Source organism: Tasmannia lanceolata, unplaced genomic scaffold, assembly GCF_043159265.1.
Source record: "Tasmannia lanceolata isolate RefF3 unplaced genomic scaffold, GAP_Taslan_0.1 ptg000024l, whole genome shotgun sequence".
NCBI lineage: Eukaryota > Viridiplantae > Streptophyta > Magnoliopsida > Canellales > Winteraceae > Tasmannia > Tasmannia lanceolata.
In genome coordinates this window covers 13936007-13954446 of record NW_027518701.1, presented here as the reverse complement: position 1 = coordinate 13954446, position 18440 = coordinate 13936007, and the positions used below count along the sequence as shown (strand labels likewise).

Sequence of the window (18440 nt, the reverse complement as noted above, 5' to 3'; positions counted from 1 at the left end):
CAAGACCTCATATAATGAGTTGAGTCCTATAGGGCGTGGACATCAACTACCTGTTTGGCTCACTCACGGTATACCTTTCAGTCAAGCAATGTTGGCCAGCAAATGCATTTGCTGAAAACATTTCAAAAACTTATTTTGTGAAATCCTTTTGATATACACTTTATCAAATCCACCTGGATAGGTGTTTTTCTAGGCCTACTGATCTAACCAAAACCGTAGATGTTATCCTATAAAATAGGTGGAGAATTCCATGTCGGGTATCACTATTGACCTCGAAGGTTTGTCCAACACTCCAGTACTACGCTCTAGTGACTCCAAGAGAATCACGGTTAAATAGACCAAGAATGAGAGACTCGCCATCAGACTAATATGACCCCTCAGGTCAAAGGAATGTAAAGGGTCTTGTCTAGTAGAATAGCTCAACTGTCTCATATCCACAAGCTATTTTAATGTGATCCTATTCAGTACGCAATCTCATTGTCGCACCCATTCTATCTTGCTTAGGGTCCACTACCCGAGTGATTGAGATAAGTCACTCCACATCTCGTGCATGTTGGGAAGATAGATGCTAGTTGTGTACAGGAGGAGGTGTCCAACCTCAACCCCAACTAGGAACTATTAAGGTCTGCAAAGCACTGGAATCCCATATCTCCTTGCTCTCTAAGATCTGTGAATCCATGAGCATGGGTTTCCTACTTTACTACCAAGGACAAATATGTGTCAGTAACAAGTAGCATGTAACACATATTTAACTTTTAGTTACCCATTAATTGTCATGAAAATAAACTTTTATTGATTAACATACGAAATATACTGGATTTTAGGGTACCAACTTTAACAACAACAACAACATATTGAAATGACAACAGCTGGGGATATAATGCATAATCTCAAAGAGATGTTAATAGTGTACAATCGCTCAGCTAGGCTGATTGTGACCAAGGGCCCAGTATCCACCAAGATGGCAGAGGGAACCCCGGTCAGAGACCATCTGTTAAAAATGATGGGCTATCTAAATGAGCTCGATGTACTGGGGGCTGTGGGGGCTAGTTTTTTCCCGGGTGCGAGGGGGCGTCAGGGGATCACCACATCGGGTTATCTGGGAGTGTTAGTTGATCTGCGTTTCTTGTGAACTCGGGATCATGGTCCGAATTTCACAAGAAAGAGAAACTCAGAGTCGCCACCTAGGTTAGGGCCTAGGACCTGTGCATGTTCTTCCAATGAAAAGGGGATAAGTACTCGAGTTTCATTGGAGGAACAGTAACCAAAGGGGTTCTTTTGCTATGGGCCTTGAACCTTGTAATTTTGCTCTGTTTGTTAACGCATGGTCCTTATAAATATCTGGGTGGTTATGGTTACAATCGGGGAAGGTGTTAGGCACCCCTCTTGCCCAGGTAAATCCGGTCTTTTGACTTGATTTGGTATTTTTGAAGAATTTAATCAGGATAACTTATCATTTTATCCTTTATTTGGATTACGCTTAATTCCAGAATGTAAATAAAATGAATTTACAAAAGAAAGAAAATAAGCAGTTGTTATTCTGATTGAGATTGTATGCTGTGATATGAGTCCCGAAAGATCTCGTAGCTGACGACAATCAGGTTAACTAAATCAAACGAAAAAGAAAGTACAGAAGGAAAAGGAAACTCTCGGTTTATGATTCTCTCCGTTTGTCCAACACAGTGGAGTGCCAGGGCACTCGTCTCTGTCTCGTTTGTCTATGGTAGGACCGGAGACAGAGTGGTGAGATAAGCAGAGGGAATGTAGCCCTATTTACAGAGAGGAGAGGGGTTTACATTACAGGATCTAGGAAAAAAAGAGTCCTAAATCCCGTAACAACCCAGCACCTAGTTTTGTAATAGAAATATAGAAAGCTACGAAATAAATGGAAATTTACTAGAGGAGCGAGAAAGCTTGTCGAGAAATCGGCGGCGTAACAGTGCTGATTAGATGGAAGGACTTTGGGTTGCCTAGATTTTGGTAGAACAACGACGCTGCTAGGGCGAAGGAGCTTCTGGTTTGCTTAGATTTTGGCAGAACAATGGCGCTGCTTAGGCAAAGGAGCTTCGGGTTTGCCGAGATTTCGACAGAACAACGGCTCTATTTAGATAATAGGGCCTCGCGTTCTCCGAAATTCAGCAGAACAACAGCGCTGTTTTGACGAAGGAACTCCGAGTTTGCAGAGATTTTGGCAGAACAACGACGCTATTTAGATCATAGGGCCTCGCGTTCTCCAAAATTCAACAGAACAACGGTGCTATTTTGATGAAGGAGCTTCGGGTTTGCCCAGATTTTGGCAGAACAACGGCGCTATTATGGAAAAATAGCTCATAGTTCTACGAAATCTGGCTGAATAACGACACTATTTGAAGGATGTTGCTCCGAGTCTTCGAAAATTCGACAGAATGCCGACGCCCAATGTGAGCTACCTAAGAATTTCTCTACTTTCTCTCTTCTAAAGCAAATAAACTAGGGTTTTCAAGAAAACGAAAGGGTTTTTGAACTGAAAAACTAGAAGAGGAATCACCAAAAGTTAAAAAACTAACCAGAGGAGAGTTAAAATCTAATTTTACTCTTACCCCCTATTTATTGAGGTCAAACCAAAATTTTCGCAGAGTGCAAAATTTTCGCACTATGAAATTAGAATTATCCAATTTTGCAGAGTGCGAAATTTGACATGACACTGACATGTTAGTGTCGGGTGGGAAACATTTCGGAAAATGTGATTTTCCATGCTTTTTGGTTTCGAGAAAATGTGTTTTTTCATCTCTTTTGATGGGTTTTCGGGGAGTTTCGGGGGACCGTAAGGTCCGTAACTCCACCGTTTAGAATCTGAATCGCAAGCAATCAGAACCGTTGGATTCCTCACTCCTAGGAGATTCCAATGAACTTAATATCGGTGGTTTTCGGAAGTGGTTTTGGGTAAAAAATGAATGTTTTTGACCCAAAGTTAATTTCTCGGTTGAAAGACCGTGTGAAAACGGGCTTTTTGGCCGTGCCGTGAAAGGAGGGATACCATGTAAAGATGGGCTTTTGTTACACCTCTGGGGTAAAGTTCATTTTTTAGAAATATTTCCTAGTTTCATAACCTAGAGAGAGATTGAGAGAAAGACTACAGGTGCTCTGGGACTCATCATGAGACTCTTCCTTGCAACAACCTATAATTAGTTCTACCTTGACAAAATTGGGTGTCTACAGATGCCCCTCTTTGGTAGAGGGTGCAAGGCACCTGAGTGCCAAAGTAAGGAGACAACAAAATTTTGTCACTGGGGACTAATGATAGGCTTGCAAGATTCACATCGGACCCTTAGGTGTATAGCCTTCGCCGAGGAATCTTATTGTCAGGTCAATGAGTGGAAACCTCTCACTAACGGTTTTTTGGGTTTTCAAAAATATGGTTGTTAGAACGAGTCTTGGGTGAACATCGTTACTAATAGCCGGGAGGGTCATCGGAAGCTGGGTATGATACCTGACTTGGTGAGGGACCTCAAGGGATGTCGTTCTGACATCCAGTACTGACACTGATAGAAGAGATGCCGAAGTGGCACCTAGTGATGCGTACGACAGATCGTACGCAAGGTTTGATTTGAGTAGAGCAGATACGTGACCATCATTTGCCCTTTGGTTCGCGATTTGATTGGATGTGATACTATATTTTAACAGTCTTGATCTTGAAAAGATGTTTCTTTGACATCTTAGAGTTGATTTGTCTCAAGGGTTGGCCAAAAGACCAATGTTTTCACAGATACGAACATTTACAAACGTGGGACATTCTTATAACATCTCATCCATTGCTTTTGAAGGTCATTGACTTTGGTGAGTTACTGCATAGAAACGGACATACTCTAGAAGAGCTAACGTGTGGTAACGGGTTTGCTCTGATTTGGAGGGCTACCGCATGGAAATGAACTTACCCTAAAGAGCTACCGTGTAATAACGAGTTTGCTCTGATTTGGAGGGTTACAGCGTAGAAACGAACTTATCCTGAAGAGTTACTGTGTAGTAACGAGTTTACTCTGATTTGGAGGGCTACCGCGTAGAAACGGACTTACCTGAAGAGCTACCGTGTAGTAACAGGTTTACTCTAATTTGGAGGGCTACCGCGTAGAAACAGACTTACCCTGAAGAGCTATGGTGTGATAATGGGTTTACTCTGATTTGGAGGGCTACCGCGTAGAAACAGACTTACCCTCAAGAGCTACTGTGTGATAAAGGGTATGCTCTTATTTCGAGGGCTACCGTGTAGAAACGGACTTACCCTGAAGAGCTACCGTGTGATAACGGGTTTGCTCTGATTTCGAGGGCTACCGTGTAGAAACGGACTTACCCTGAAGAGCTACCGTGTGATAACGAGTTTGCTCTTATTTGGAGGGCTACCGCGTGGAAACAGACTTACCCTGAAGAGCTACCGTGTGATAACATGTTTGCTCTGATTTGGATTGCTTAAGCGAGCTTTCATAGCTTGGAAAACTCTAGGCAAATGCTCTCAGGGAGACTTTGGTTGCTTGGTCAGGGCAGGTGCTCTCAGGGAGACTATGGTTATTTGCTCAGGGCAGGTGCTCTCAGGGAAACTTTGGTTGTTTGCTCAGGGCAGATGCTCTCAAGGAGACTTTTACTGATTGGATGCTTCAGGGAACTCACAATGGTTTAGATGCCTCAGGGGACTTACACTAGTTTAAATGCCTCAGGGGACTCACATCGGTTGGATGCCTCAGGGGACTCACACTGATTTAGATGCCTCAAGGAACTTACACTTGTTGGATGCCTTAGGGGACTCATATCGGTTGGATGCCTCAGGGGACTCACACTGATTTAGATGTCATTAAAGGAATTCTTGAATGAATCCGCTGGGGATTGATTACTCTCGTGCTGGGGAATTTAGGAACGCATATTTTCTGTTGAGAACTGAACGCAGATGACTCTCCAGGGATAAGAGTATTTCAAATGATGGGATCTGTGATGACAGGTCCTGATTGGTTGATTAGGGAGGGATACTTAACACAAGATCTGAGGGATTTCCTGATTTGATTGGAGAAGTATCTTTGATGGCGACCTAGTCTCGATGACCAGGCTCTTAACAAAGGCTTCGAGAAGTGGGGATGAGTCCCCCAACTCTCTCTTTGAGAGATATTTAGTTGTCTGGCAACCTTTTGGAGACAACATATTGTCTTGATTCTGATGGGGAAAACCGTAAGAGCTAACGCAGCTGGTAGGGTTCTTTGATTGCCTTAAATCGGCCGAGAGCCAATCGGGGTTGATTCTACTAGAAGGGGACCCACAATGCCAGGAATCAATGTTCTATCGACAGTGTGAAGAATTTACTTTCAAGGGGAGAGTGGACATCCAGCTACTATTTTGAGCAATTATTCGAATGATAAATTCGTTGACTGCAGAATTGTACAAACAAGGGCCTTTATCAAGGAATGATTGAGAGGCATTTGCCCACCTTGACTCTACTGGGGAGAAAAGATCAACCATTTGATTTTACGAAAGATAAACTGAAGTTTACCACTCTTTTGGGTGCATGTCATGACGGCAAAGACTCTTTTGAGAGTCATGGAGTGACCTTGTACTGAAGGAAAGTACATTGGGCTCTGCTGGAGAGCCTTGGGTGGCAGTAAGTTGCCTTTGAGTAGACTTATTGGTGATTGAATGTTGATACACTCAACTGGGGAAGAAATTGGGGCAATCAGGTGCCTCGGATTAATTTTGCCATGATAGGAGACTCCTGTTGGAGAAGTTTCTTTGAAAGGTATTGACAGCCATGAGAATGCTTTATACAGACTCAGTGGGGAAAAGATATAAAAATCTTTTGAAAAAAAAGTTTAAATAGTTTTATTCTGCAGGTAAGACATCGAAAAGATGCGCTTGGAAGCTTTGGGGAGTGCCAAAAGAGTTGTCTGATTCATTGTTGGAAGATTTTGGGAGTCCGCGGAAGAAACAATTGTAACAAGGTCCAAAAATGGCGAGAAAACGAGGGAAAAATGGAGCAGAAGGCCTGAAATTTTGCATTCTGCGAAAAATATTTTCGGTGCCTGCGAAAATTAAATATTTCGCTTGTCGTGAATTTTTCAAGCTGATATATATATATATATATATATATATATATATATATATATAAATATCTGTGCGATGTTCATTTTACTCATTCACGTTCGTTTTCGTCTGTTTTTGCTCTGAGATTTTGAGTTCTTTTTCGTGCATTTTTGTGTTTTCTTCTACTCTAAGCCATTACGGTGCGACCCCATCTACGAGGGAGGAGGAATGTTGGGAGAGAGTCCTCAGGGGACGAGGAGCGGGATCATGCTCCTTTGTATCGAGGGATGCTTCTCACGCGTACCGCGATACATGTTTCTGAGCACTTCTGCGACGGAGAGGTATGTCCTTTGGACTTCTTTTTTAATTCCTAGATTTTAGGACTGCTTTCAGCTTTTGGATTTTTATCCCGTTTGGGAAATGTTTTGATTGTTTCCTTTGCTTTTTGTACAGGGTCTTACTATTATGACCACGAGAGGGTCATTGAGGGATATTTGGGCGAGGTGGAGGACTCTCCACCCCAGAGCTTGTATCTACGTCCAGGAGTCGGGGCTCCACAGAGTCATTAATCTGGATTTAGAGCGGGTGGGGCCAGGCTTCGTAATGGCCCTAGCAGAGCGCTGGTGGGATATGACCCACACTTTCTACTTCCTGATTGAGGAAGTTGGGATGACTCCTCTGGGTTTTGCTGCATTGACGGGGCTTTGGATGGGAGGGATTCCTATAGATCTGACTCTGGTCACAGAGGCGAATTTCAGAGACTCTGGGGGTGCCAGAGCATGACAGTCGAGACCAGCCTGGGGAGCCTCCTCTGGCCTCCATGCCGTTGCTGAGGATGACTAGGTTGGACAACTGGCCAGAGAGACCAGACGAGCCAGATGAGAGGTACTATCGCCAGCTAGGGATGAGTTTTGTGATGTCCCTTCTGGGACAGAGCCTGTTCAACGGGATAGGCAACATAGTCCGTAGGGACTTTTTGAGCGTGGTTCGCCACATTGACAGACTGGCGGACTACGATTGAAGAGGAGCATCTTACGCCTTCCTGATTAGAGAGATGGACTTGCTGTTGTAAGGAGGGACAAATTCCATCTGCGGGCTTTGGTACATTTGGGCGGTACGTCTTTTACCCTTCTCTTTTTGAATTCTGAATTTGCTTGCATTTTAGTTCGTTGCTTATGATATGAACTATTTAAGCAATTTTTTTTTGTTTGATGACTCTTATACATGCATGAGCCTTTGAGTGCTTTGGCCTTCTTGCCCATGAGCCTAGACAGAGTTTATTTCCCGGCGTAGATGCGCTGGGGAATAGGACCGACGGGGTCATGCCCTATTTACACAGCGGACCAAGTCCGCCGAGCCATTGACCGGATTCAACTAGAGCTGAGTACTTTAAATTATTTTCATTTTCAGTACTGCATTCTTTATGCTAATTATCTTCATGTCTTTGACACATGGCCTGTGTTGTGAGAGGTTCGGTGGAGACATCTAGACGTTCGCCAGGAGGTTTTGAGGGGAAAGTTTGCGCACACTAGGTGCATTTCTCGGAGGATGGCGGTGTTCCACTACGATTTGGGGCTTGCAGTTTACTTGCCGGACCGGATAACCCGCTAGGCTCTAGGGCACAAGATTCAGAGGATACCTCCTCCTCCTATCGGGAGCTTGAGGATCTTGGATTGGGTCGAGGTGGTTCAGCTGGAGATCTTGCGAACTCAGGGGTTTGAGATCCCTGAGGATCATTTCTTGCCTGGGGACTACATGACCTGGGCCTCTGTGGAGCTGATGCCTCCGTTGACTTCAGGAAAGGTATTCTTTTTTGCCTATCCCTTTTGCTTTCAGTTTTGATTTGCTCGCTACTGAATTCCAATTATTGATCTAAATCTTCCTGTTTTCTATAGGAGGTTCCTTAGGCAGAGGTTGTACCTGAGGCTCCTGCTTTTTCAGAGGAGCCTTATGAAGAGGACTGGGCCATCGAGGAGGCCACCAGGGCCACGACCGCCGGTGTGAGAGGAGGTCTAGTGTTCGGTAAGCCTGCTCTTTTTCCGGTGGGCAGACCAGGGAGAGGGAGGCCTTTTGCCTGTAAGCGGGGTAAGGAGCTGGCAGCAGCCGAGACGTCTTCGTCGAGGTCTTCTTCCCCTGAGAGACGGGGTGAGTGATTTTCTTTATGCATTTGTTAATTTCAGTACTTTGAAATTGCTTGGATATTTTGATTTGAATTCTTTTGGTGTTGCAGCTTCCTCGCCACCAGGCGAATGACATGCTACTACTGGGGGGAGCCTGAAGCTCCTGGTCGCCCAACAGGTGGAGACTCTCAGGGAACAAGAGTCGAGGATCCGTGCACTGGAGCTGTCTCGATGAGAGGACGGCCAGATACTCGTAGCTCTTCAGCAGGAGATCGAGGCCTTGAGGCAGAGGCTGGGAAAATAGGAGGGTCCTTCAGCCAAACAGGAATGAAAATTCATTTGTCTTAAATTTGAATTGAGTTCTGCATATATGTTTTGATATATTTTTGATATTCTAACACACTTTGGGATGCAGGACGTGGTGAACAGGCCGAGGATGCCAGACCCAAAGGGCAGACCCAGCACCGATGACAGAGACGACAAGTCTGACGAGGTCTATATCGTAGACGTTGAGGATGCTTCTTCGCTGCCTGTCGGCAAGGCAAGAGGCCTATGAGAGAGAGCGCCCATCTAGCGAAGTGAGTGAGGACTTGGAAAGGCCTTGGAGGCATGTTTGCTCCCCGTCCTTCTGAGCTAGAGACTGAGTCTGCGTAGAGAGAGTCCCTGCTGCCACTGGAGTAGACCCAAAGTTAGTTTAGGGGCTCATCGATGTAGGGATGACGGCGAGCTCGCTAGAGCACCATCTTGGGGAGATATCAGCTGAGGGATCTCGAGAGCCAGGGGAGTCTTCAGTCTCCCAGCCCAGAGCAGACCCGTCGTCCGCCTCAGTGATTATCCAGGATTCTCCGGAGCAGAGCCCGGTAGATCCTTCGACCGAGCAGTGATCATTCATTTTCTTTTTGGTTCCCCCAGTTGGGGATGAGATGTATTCATTTTTCATTTGATCATACATACATTTATTTGATATATGGATCGGTTTTTTTTATTTTTTACTTTTATCTGCACTTGATTGTGTTATTGTATTGAAAGACAGTGCATTATGTATAAATAGACGCCTATTCTAGGTGGATATTTATGCAAAATGCCCCTAGTTTAGTTCTTTGAACAACTTGATTGTGAGCATTTTGCATTATTATCGAAGGCTAGTAATGCAAAATGCCCCTTGCATGCTTTCTTTAATTATTTGATCATAGATTTTGTATTATTAGTCATATTACTATGACTAACAATACAAAATGCTCCTAGTGTATATATATTCTCGTAGACAAGAGAAAGTTAATACTAGGTAAGAAATAAGGGCAATTTCATTGCAATGAAAGGAAGGTACATTCTGAGCGTCCCTGATTATGAAGTCACATTCTTTCGAACATTATTGTTCTATACATGGAGTACTGGGATGGACCCTGATCCTTTGAAACAGGAGAGAAATCTACTGTGATTTTCCTTCAACGTATGATTACCTTTGCTGGGTAATAGCTTTCCTAGGAAAAATGAGCTTTTCTTTTCTGAATTTCCCTGTGGGGAAGAAAGGAAGGAGACACGATTTTACTGAAACAAATGCTTTTGATTTACTTTAGGTAAGTCGAACATCAGTAAATGAGTTTGAATGTATTTGCGCATAGGCAGTGTTCCTTGCCTATGGCTTTTCAATCATGGTCCAAAGACCCTTTAGATTGTTTTGAGTGTTAACTCATTTTGTGTAGGATCGTGGCGCTACCAACTATCCCAAAACCAATTGGTGATGGGAAAGGTGCAACCATTATCTTTATTGAGTAGCACCATCGAGGGAACACGGGTCAGGTGAATCACACCTACTTGGTTCCAGGCCTTTCGAGCACAGGGGGCATCGCTGGTACCCATATACCAACAATCCCCCCAGCGATGAACACGGGGAGTCTCAAACCTGCGACCTTCTCTGATACCACTTGTAGGATCGTGGCGCTACCAACTATCCCAAAACCAATTGGTGATGCGAAAGGTGCAACCATTATCTTTATTGTGTAGCACCATCGCGGGAACACGGGCCAAACGAATCACACCCTACTTAGTCTCCATGGCCTTCGGGCACAGGGGGCATCGTTGGCACCCATATACCAACATTTTCCCTACAGAAAAGCCTCGAACTATGCAGACCTTATCCCAATCCTTCTTTGGGGTACATAGGCAGGCTGATCATTTCAGGTTCGATCCCATTTGGCAAAGTCAAACCCACTCCACTAGTTCCCCGTAGAAAGCCTCGAACTATGCGGACCTGATCCCAACCTCTTTGAGGTACTGAAATAAGGGTCTATAGAACCAAGAGGTGAATTGGTTTTATCAATTTGATTTTATCAAAAAAGGTCTTCTGAAATAAGGGGTGAATTGGTTTATCAAAAAATTATACCATTTTAAATTCAAGTATTAAATCTAATTTGATTTTTTCTTCTCTTGATTAGATTTTGGTTAGTTCAAATAATATCAAATCAAAAGGAAATGCCAAACCAAACAAAAATGAAAGTGCAAGACAAGGAAGGAACACACAGATGTATAGTGGTTCGGGCAAAGCCCTACTCCACTCTTCTTGAGATCGTCCTCATGGATTTCCACTATGTGAGACCTCCACGATGCCCGGCTCCGAGGTGATTACACTCCCAAGGGGTATTAAATGAGGATGCCCTTGACACCTTTACACCGACTCTCCTTCTTCGCCGAGTTCTAAGCGTTACTTCTTAGGGTATTAAAAATAGGATGCCCTAGCCACCTTTACAATGAATAGAAGATGAAGATTGCTTGGCTTCTCTTGAAAGCTAATGAAGTCCCCTTGAGTGCTCTCCACAATAGGTTGCAAATGAAAGCCCTAAATCCAAACTCTAATGATTTCCAAGTGCAAGGCAAGTTTGGTGGAGAAGAAAAACAAAGGCTCAAGCTAAAAGGGGTTTGCAAGTTCTTTGAATGCTTAAGGATGTTTTTCAAATCATTCAAGAGAGGTAGATAATCCTCTTGAATGAGTATTTATAGCCCTTTGAGAAGATATGACTGTTTGGGGGTGTGAGTATCAAAAGACACTAAAAAACAATTTTTAATTTGAAACCCAACGGCTCTTTTTTTGTGCTGTCGCGATGTTCTCGGAGTTCCGAGAACCATTCTCGGAGCTCCGACAAATTCTCGGAGTTTCGAGAGAATGGCCAGAAGTTGGAAAATACTACTGGACCATTTCTCGGAGTTCCGAGCTCGGAGCTCCGAGAAAAATCTCAGAGTTCCGAGAAGCCTAAAATCAGCAGACTTTTCTGTTTTTGTTGCTATTTGACTTTGGGCTTTTGGAACTCAAATCTTATGATAATTTGGAATGTTATGAGGGTCCCAACATGTTGGTCCACCACATAACCATTCACTTAACCAATTAATTTTAATACGGAGAGTGTGGTTAGTTTTGAAAGATACATTTTAAAGATTCTTCCTTGACTTAGAAATCAAAGAGAGAGGATGTACAACAAGTCTAAATATGGTTACGCTCCTCTTTGGTCTTGGTCTTCATAGATCTTTTATGGTGTGGTTGCATTGCTTGAGTGTGTTGAGGTGAGCTCCACATTGATTGTTCTTCCAAGGTGAGTTGTCCCATGTGGCCTCTAGCTCATTTGACTCTTGTGTGGTACATCTTCAAGCATGACCAAGTGATGTGATGGTTCCTTCCATGATCACGCTATCTTATTACAACACCTCAAGGCAAATTGATTAGTATTCAAGAACATAATCAATTGTGTTTAGAATCATCAAAACAAGATAGGAGAGTAGACCCTTGGGCTTACAATCTCTCCCTTTTTTATGATGACAAACAAAATTGATTATGAGGTGTGTGTGGAGTGACATAATAGGCAAGTGAATGCAGGAACTCCCCCTCAATATATGCACAATGATATACGATAACAAGTAAAAGCATATAGTGCATATAGAACATGAATAGATAATCAATTTCCAAACTTCTCCTCCTTTTTTGTCGATCCCTTTTGTCATCGACAAAAAAGGCAAACTTAATCAAGGTTTAAGCGCATGCATGAACAAAGTGATATTCGAGAAGCAGTTCATGTTGATTAGCTATAAAAACTCTTCCTTAAACTTTCAAATGAGGCAAACTAAGATGTATAACAAATAGGAGTGAATATAGCCTAAAAAACCACCCTTTTTAAAAAAAATAAAAAATAAAAAATAGAATGAGATAGAGTGTGAAGCTAACATGATGAGCAGGAGCAAATATTGATTGAGTTAGGTACTCCCCCTAAATAAATGCTTATGGTATAAAATATGTAACCAAGTAATGCACATATACCTGTCATGATCGAGATGTTGACATACTGCCAAATTGTTAGGTATTTTAATTAAGGTGAAGGTACCTCTCCATCTTAGAGAACTAAAAAGGCTAAGAGTACCAATTGAGTGATTTTTAAAATTAAGGTTTGACATCTCATTCATGTAGATACTACCAAACAGGGATGATATGTATATACTATATAGATAAGCTGGTGAAAGGCACAAAGTAAATGTCCCCTTTTTGGGAGTGATCTCTAATGAAGTGGTGCCTAATCTCAATATGTTTGGTTTTAGAGTGTTGTAAGGGGTTCTTTGTCAAGTTTATAGCACTAGTATTGTCACATTGGATGGGAATATTTTCCAATTTAATTCCATAGTCCATGAATGTGCTTTTCATCCATAGGACTTGTGCACAACAAGCTCCAGCTGCCAGATATTCTGCTTCTGTTGTGGATAGAGCTACTGAATTTTATTTCTTGCTAAACCATAAAACAAGTGATTTGCCCAAGAATTGATAAGTCCCACTAGTGCTTTTCCTATCCACTCTACATCCAGCAAAGTCTGCATCTGAATATCCAGTGAGAGTGAAGGCAGTAGATCTTTCATACCATAGTCCCAGACTTTGGGTTCCTCTTAAGTAATTGAAGATTTTCTTGACTGCAGATAGGTAAGACTCATTTGGATCCGATTGAAATCGAGCACAGAGACAGACAGTAAACATAATGTCTGGTCTGCTGACTGTCAAATAGAGTAGGCTACCTATCATACCCCTATACATCTTTTGGTTCACATATTTGCCAAATTCATCATTTTCTAACTTAGCAGTTGTACTCATGGAAATTCTTGATGTTTTGCTGCTATCCATACTATACTTCTTTAATAACTAGTTTGTATATTTTTCTTGATTTATAAATATCCCATTTTGGTATTGCTTGATTTGGAGTCCTAAGAAGTAGGTTAACTCACCCATCATGCTCATTTCAAATTTATTTTTCATTAGAGTTGGAAATTCATCACACATTTTATGATTAGTCGAGCCACATATGGTGTCATCCACATAAATCTGGACAAGGATGATATCTTAATTTTCTCTTTTGATAAATAATGTTTTATCCACCTTTCCCATCTCAAAACCTTTTTCTACTAGGAAGGTGCAAAGCCTCTCATACCAAGCTCTAGGAGCTTGCTTCAAACCATATAAAGCCTTATCAAGCTTGAAGACATGATTTGGATGTTTGTAGTCTTCAAAACCTGAAGGTTGCTCAACATACACTTCCTCTTTGATATAGCCATTTATAAAGGCACTTTTGACATCCATTTGATATAATTTAAATCCTGTATGACATGCATATGCCAAGAGTATCCTAATAGCTTCCATACGGGCAACAGGAGTAAATGTCTCATCATAGTCTATTCATTTCTCCTGATTGTACCCTTGGGCTACAAGCCTAGCTTTATTTCTAGTGATAATTCTATTTTCATCCATTTTATTTCTATACACCCATCTTGTGCCAATGATTGGATGATTACTAGGCCTAGGCACTAGCCTCCACACCTTGTTCATTTCGAATTGACTCAACTCTTCTTGCATAGCCATCAACAAATATTCATCATTTTTGGCTTCCTTGATGGACTTAGGTTCTAATTCAGATAGGAATGCCAAGTTGTTACTCACACTTCGATAGTATGATCTAGTTCTTACCGGCGATGTGGCATCAGCTAAGATTTGGGATTTAGGATGATCTACCAATAATCTCCTATCCCTAGGTAATGAGTCATCCTCTACACTCTCAACTTCCTCACTAGGTAATGTATTACTTGTAGATGCATGGGGAGGAGCATTTGTCCTAAGTAAGAGGTGTTCAATAGGTTCATCCTCATCATGTGGCATTTCTTGAGGTGTTGGCTCTCTCTCATCAAATGTAACATGCATGGATTCTTCTACAACTAGGGTTCTTCTATTAAACACTCTATATGTCTTGCTATGTGTAGAATACCCTAACAATATGCCACCATCCAACTTCTTATCAAATTTATGCAAGTTATCTTTGATATTCAAGATGTAACATCTACAACCAAACACTCTAAAGTAGCTTATATTTGGTTTCAAGTTTTTCCAAAGCTCATAAGGTGTTTTCTTAGAAATTGGCCTCAGATATACCCTACTTATGATATAGCAAGTGGTGCTAATCGCCTCAGCCTAAAAGTATCTAGGGAGATCATTCTCATGCAACATGGTTCTAGCCATTTCTTGGAGGGTTCGGTTCTTTCTTTCTACAACCCCATTTTGTTGAGGTGTCCTAGGTGCCGAAAAGTTGTGTTTGATGCCATGTTCATTACAATAAGTGTCAAAGTGTATATTTTCAAATTCCGTTCCATGGTCACTCCTAATGTAAGATATTGCAATACCTTTCTCATTTTGGACTTGATTACACAACTTAAGAAAATTTTCATAGGTTTCATCTTTATGTGCTAAAAATATGACCCATGTAAATCGTGAGTAGTCATCCACAACGACAAACACGTACCTCTTTCCACCTAGGCTACTTGTCTTCATTGGTCCAAAAAGATCCATATGAAGTAGTTGCAAGGGGTAAGTGGTTGAGATCATATTTTTAGGGGCAAATGAGCTCTTCAATTGTTTGCCTAATTGACAAGTTCTACAAATGTGATCTTTGGTGTACTTGAACTTAGGCAATCCTCTAATAAGTTCTTTTGAGGAGAGGGTGAAATGAGATCCATTCCGGCATGACCCAACCTCCTATGCCATAACCAAGAATCTTCAGTAATGGCATTAAGACAAGTTATATTTTGGAGTCTAAGATCATCTAGCCTAATAGTGTAATTGTTATTGTCTCTAAAACCTATGAATTGCACTTTTCCATCTATCTTATTCTTAACAATGCATTTGTCGGGGTTGAAGACTACTTCAAAACTATTGTCACACAATTGACTAATGCTAATAAGATTATGAGATAAGCCATCAACATAAAGTACATTATGTATGGGAGAGGTAGAGTTACCTATGGTGCCTTCTCCTTTAACTTTTCATTTCTTATCATCTCCAAAGGTAACATCTCCACCATCCTTGAGTGATAGGGATGCAAATTGAGTGAGGTCTCCAGTCATGTGTCTAGAGCATCCACTATCAAGGTACCATGTGTTCTTCTTGTTGTGGCTTTTAAGGCATACCTACATATGAATAGGCAAGTGAGATCCCTTAGGTACCCAAATCTTCCTAATCTTGCTAAGTTCATTTGTTTTTACTTTAGCGTTCAATTTGATTTTATCTTGTTTAGCATACATGCAAGCAACCTTATAATGTCCTTCTAGACCACAATAAAAATAAGTTTTAGTACCACTAGAAGAAGCCTTCACAAATTTGTTCTTATAGTTTGACATTGTAGTATCCCATTTATGTCCAAGTCCACTCTTATCATGTGACAATCTTTGAATATTAACAAGCCTATCCAATTTTAGTGAACCATTTTCAAATCTTTCAAAAAGTTTCTTTAACTCATCATATTCATGAGATAGTTTACTATTTTCATGCTTTAGTTTGTTGTTTTCAATAGATAGTTCTTGTCGATTTTCATTTAAGATCTTGATGGTAGCATTTAAATCATGAATCTCAACTATATATTTTTCATTTTCATCATCTAATAACTCATGATCTTTCTTTAACCAACCAAATTCTTTTGTCATGCTAGAAAGAGAATTTTTAAGAGATGCATTTTTATCAAGTTCAATTTCAAGTTCATCATGTGCACTTTGTAAGGAATCAAGAACTTCTTTTAAAATAATAACATCATTTAAAGTACTTACCTCTTGATTGTCATTTGTTGAAGCGATGAAGCATACATTTTTTGCTATCAAGCAATTTTCTCTATCATCCGGCTCACCTTCACTTTCATTGTCCTCATCTCATGTGGCGGTCATTCATTTCTTGCCTTCTCTCCTCTTGACACGATTGTTTGAAGTAGGCTTATTGTTGAGTGGACAATCTGGGCGAATGTGTCCAAGTTTCTTGCATCCGTAGCATCGGGGTTGAGATGATCCGTCACCGAGCTCTTCTTTCTTCTTGAATGGAGGATTGGCCCTTCTATTTCTCATGCCTCCCATATTCCTTTGCAAGAACTTGATCCTTCTTGTTAGGAGGGCTACCTAATCTTCCATGTCTCTCTTTGCCTCTTCATCATCACCTATATTGCAAGCAAAAGCAACACCTTTTCCTTTTTCAAATTTATTTTCAATTTCGAGTGCTTTTGTTTTGAAAATCATCTCATGGGTTATCAAGGACCCTATTAGTTCATCTAGGTTTAATGTGTTCATGTCCTTGGCTTAGGTGATTGCAGAGGTTTTGGATTCCCATGATAAAGGTAGGGATCTAAGGATTTTGGTCACTAAATCTCTATTTGAAAATTGTTTTCCAAATCCCCTTAGTCCATTTACTAGGTTAGTGAATCTAGTGTGCATGTCGGCAATGGTTTCATCGGGTGTCATTTGAAAAGTTCATATTGCCTAAATAGATGATTCATTTTAGATTCCTTAACTTGGTTAGTTCCCTCATGGGTAACTTCTAAGGTGTCCCAAATTTCCTTAGCCTAATTCAAGTTTCAAACTCTATTGAACTCTCCTGGTGACAAAGCAGAAATTAAAGAGTTCATGGCTTTGGCATTGTAGTTTGAGGCTTGTTGTTCCGCTTCGGTCCATTCATTTAGATTTCTAGTGGGCAAGGTATATCCATTATGAATGGCTCTCCACATTTGGTAAGCTTGAGTTAAAAAAAAATTCATTTTGGTTTTCCAAAATCCATAATTTGTTACATCAAAATAAGGTGGCCTAGTGTTTGAGTATCCTTCATGGTGTTGAGGGTAGTTTACCATTTTTAGAATCTTTTTCTCTAGACCGGTTAGGGTTTTAAACAAAGTAGAGATGAGGCTTTGATAGCAATTGAAATAAGGGTCTATAGAACCAAGAGGGGGGTGAATTGGTTTTATCAAAAATTTATACCATTTTAAATTCAAGTATTAAACCTAATTTGATTTTTTCTTCTCTTGATTAGATTTTGGTTAGTTCAAATAATTTTAAATCAAAAGGAAATGCCAAACCAAACAAAAATGAAAGTGCAAGACAAGGAAGGAACACACGGATGTATAGTGGTTCGGGCAAAGTCCTACTCCACTCTTCTTGAGATCATCCTCAAGGATTTCCACTATGTGAGACCTCCATGATGCCCGGCTCCGAGGCGATTACACTCCCAAGGGGTATTAAATGAGGATGCCCTTGACACCTTGACACCGACTCTCCTTCTTCGCCGAGTTCTAAGCGTTACTCCTTAGGGTATTAAAAATAGGATGCCCTAACCACTTTTACAATGAATAGAAGATGAAGATTGCTTGGCTTCACTTGAAAGCTTGATGCATAATGAAGTCCCCTTGAGTGCTCTCCACAATAGGTTGCAAATGAAATCCCTAAATCCAAACTCTAATGATTTGCAAGTGCAAGGCAAGTTTGGTGGAGAAGAAAAACAAAGGCTCAAGCTAAAAGGGGTTTGCAAGTTCTTTGAATGCTTAAGGATGTTTTTCAAATCATTCAAGAGAGGTAGATAATCCTCTTGAATGAGTATTTATAGCTCTTTGAGAAGATATGACCGTTTGGGGGTGTGAGTATAAAAAGACACTAAAAAACAATTTTTAATTTGAAACCCAACGGCTCTTTTTTTGTGCTGTTGCGATGTTCTCGGAGTTCCGAATGAATGGCCATAAGTTGGAAAATACTACTAGACCATTTCTCGGAGTTCCGAGAAGCCTAAAATCAGCAGACTTTTCTGTTTTTGTTGCCATTTGACTTTAGGCTTTTGGAACTCAAATCTTATGATAATTTGGAATGTTATGAGGGTCCCAACATGTTGGTCCACCACATAACCATTCACTTAATCAATTAATTTTAATACGGGGAGTGTGGTTAGTTTTGAAAAATACATTTGAAAGATTTGCC

The 18440-nt window shown here is 41.1% G+C and overlaps 1 protein-coding gene across 1 annotated transcript; it reads left to right on the top strand.

The window, feature by feature from the left end:
• Positions 1-6261: 6261 nt before the first annotated feature.
• On the top strand, positions 6262-9126 carry LOC143857349 (uncharacterized). The gene is made up of 4 exons (XM_077367779.1): positions 6262-6377; positions 6490-7839; positions 7932-8181; positions 8267-9126. Exons 1-2 carry the CDS (start codon positions 6324-6326, stop codon positions 6817-6819), a joined length of 384 nt encoding a protein of 127 aa, XP_077223894.1. The 5' UTR covers positions 6262-6323; the 3' UTR covers positions 6820-7839; positions 7932-8181; positions 8267-9126.
• The last annotated feature ends 9314 nt before the right edge of the window (positions 9127-18440 follow it).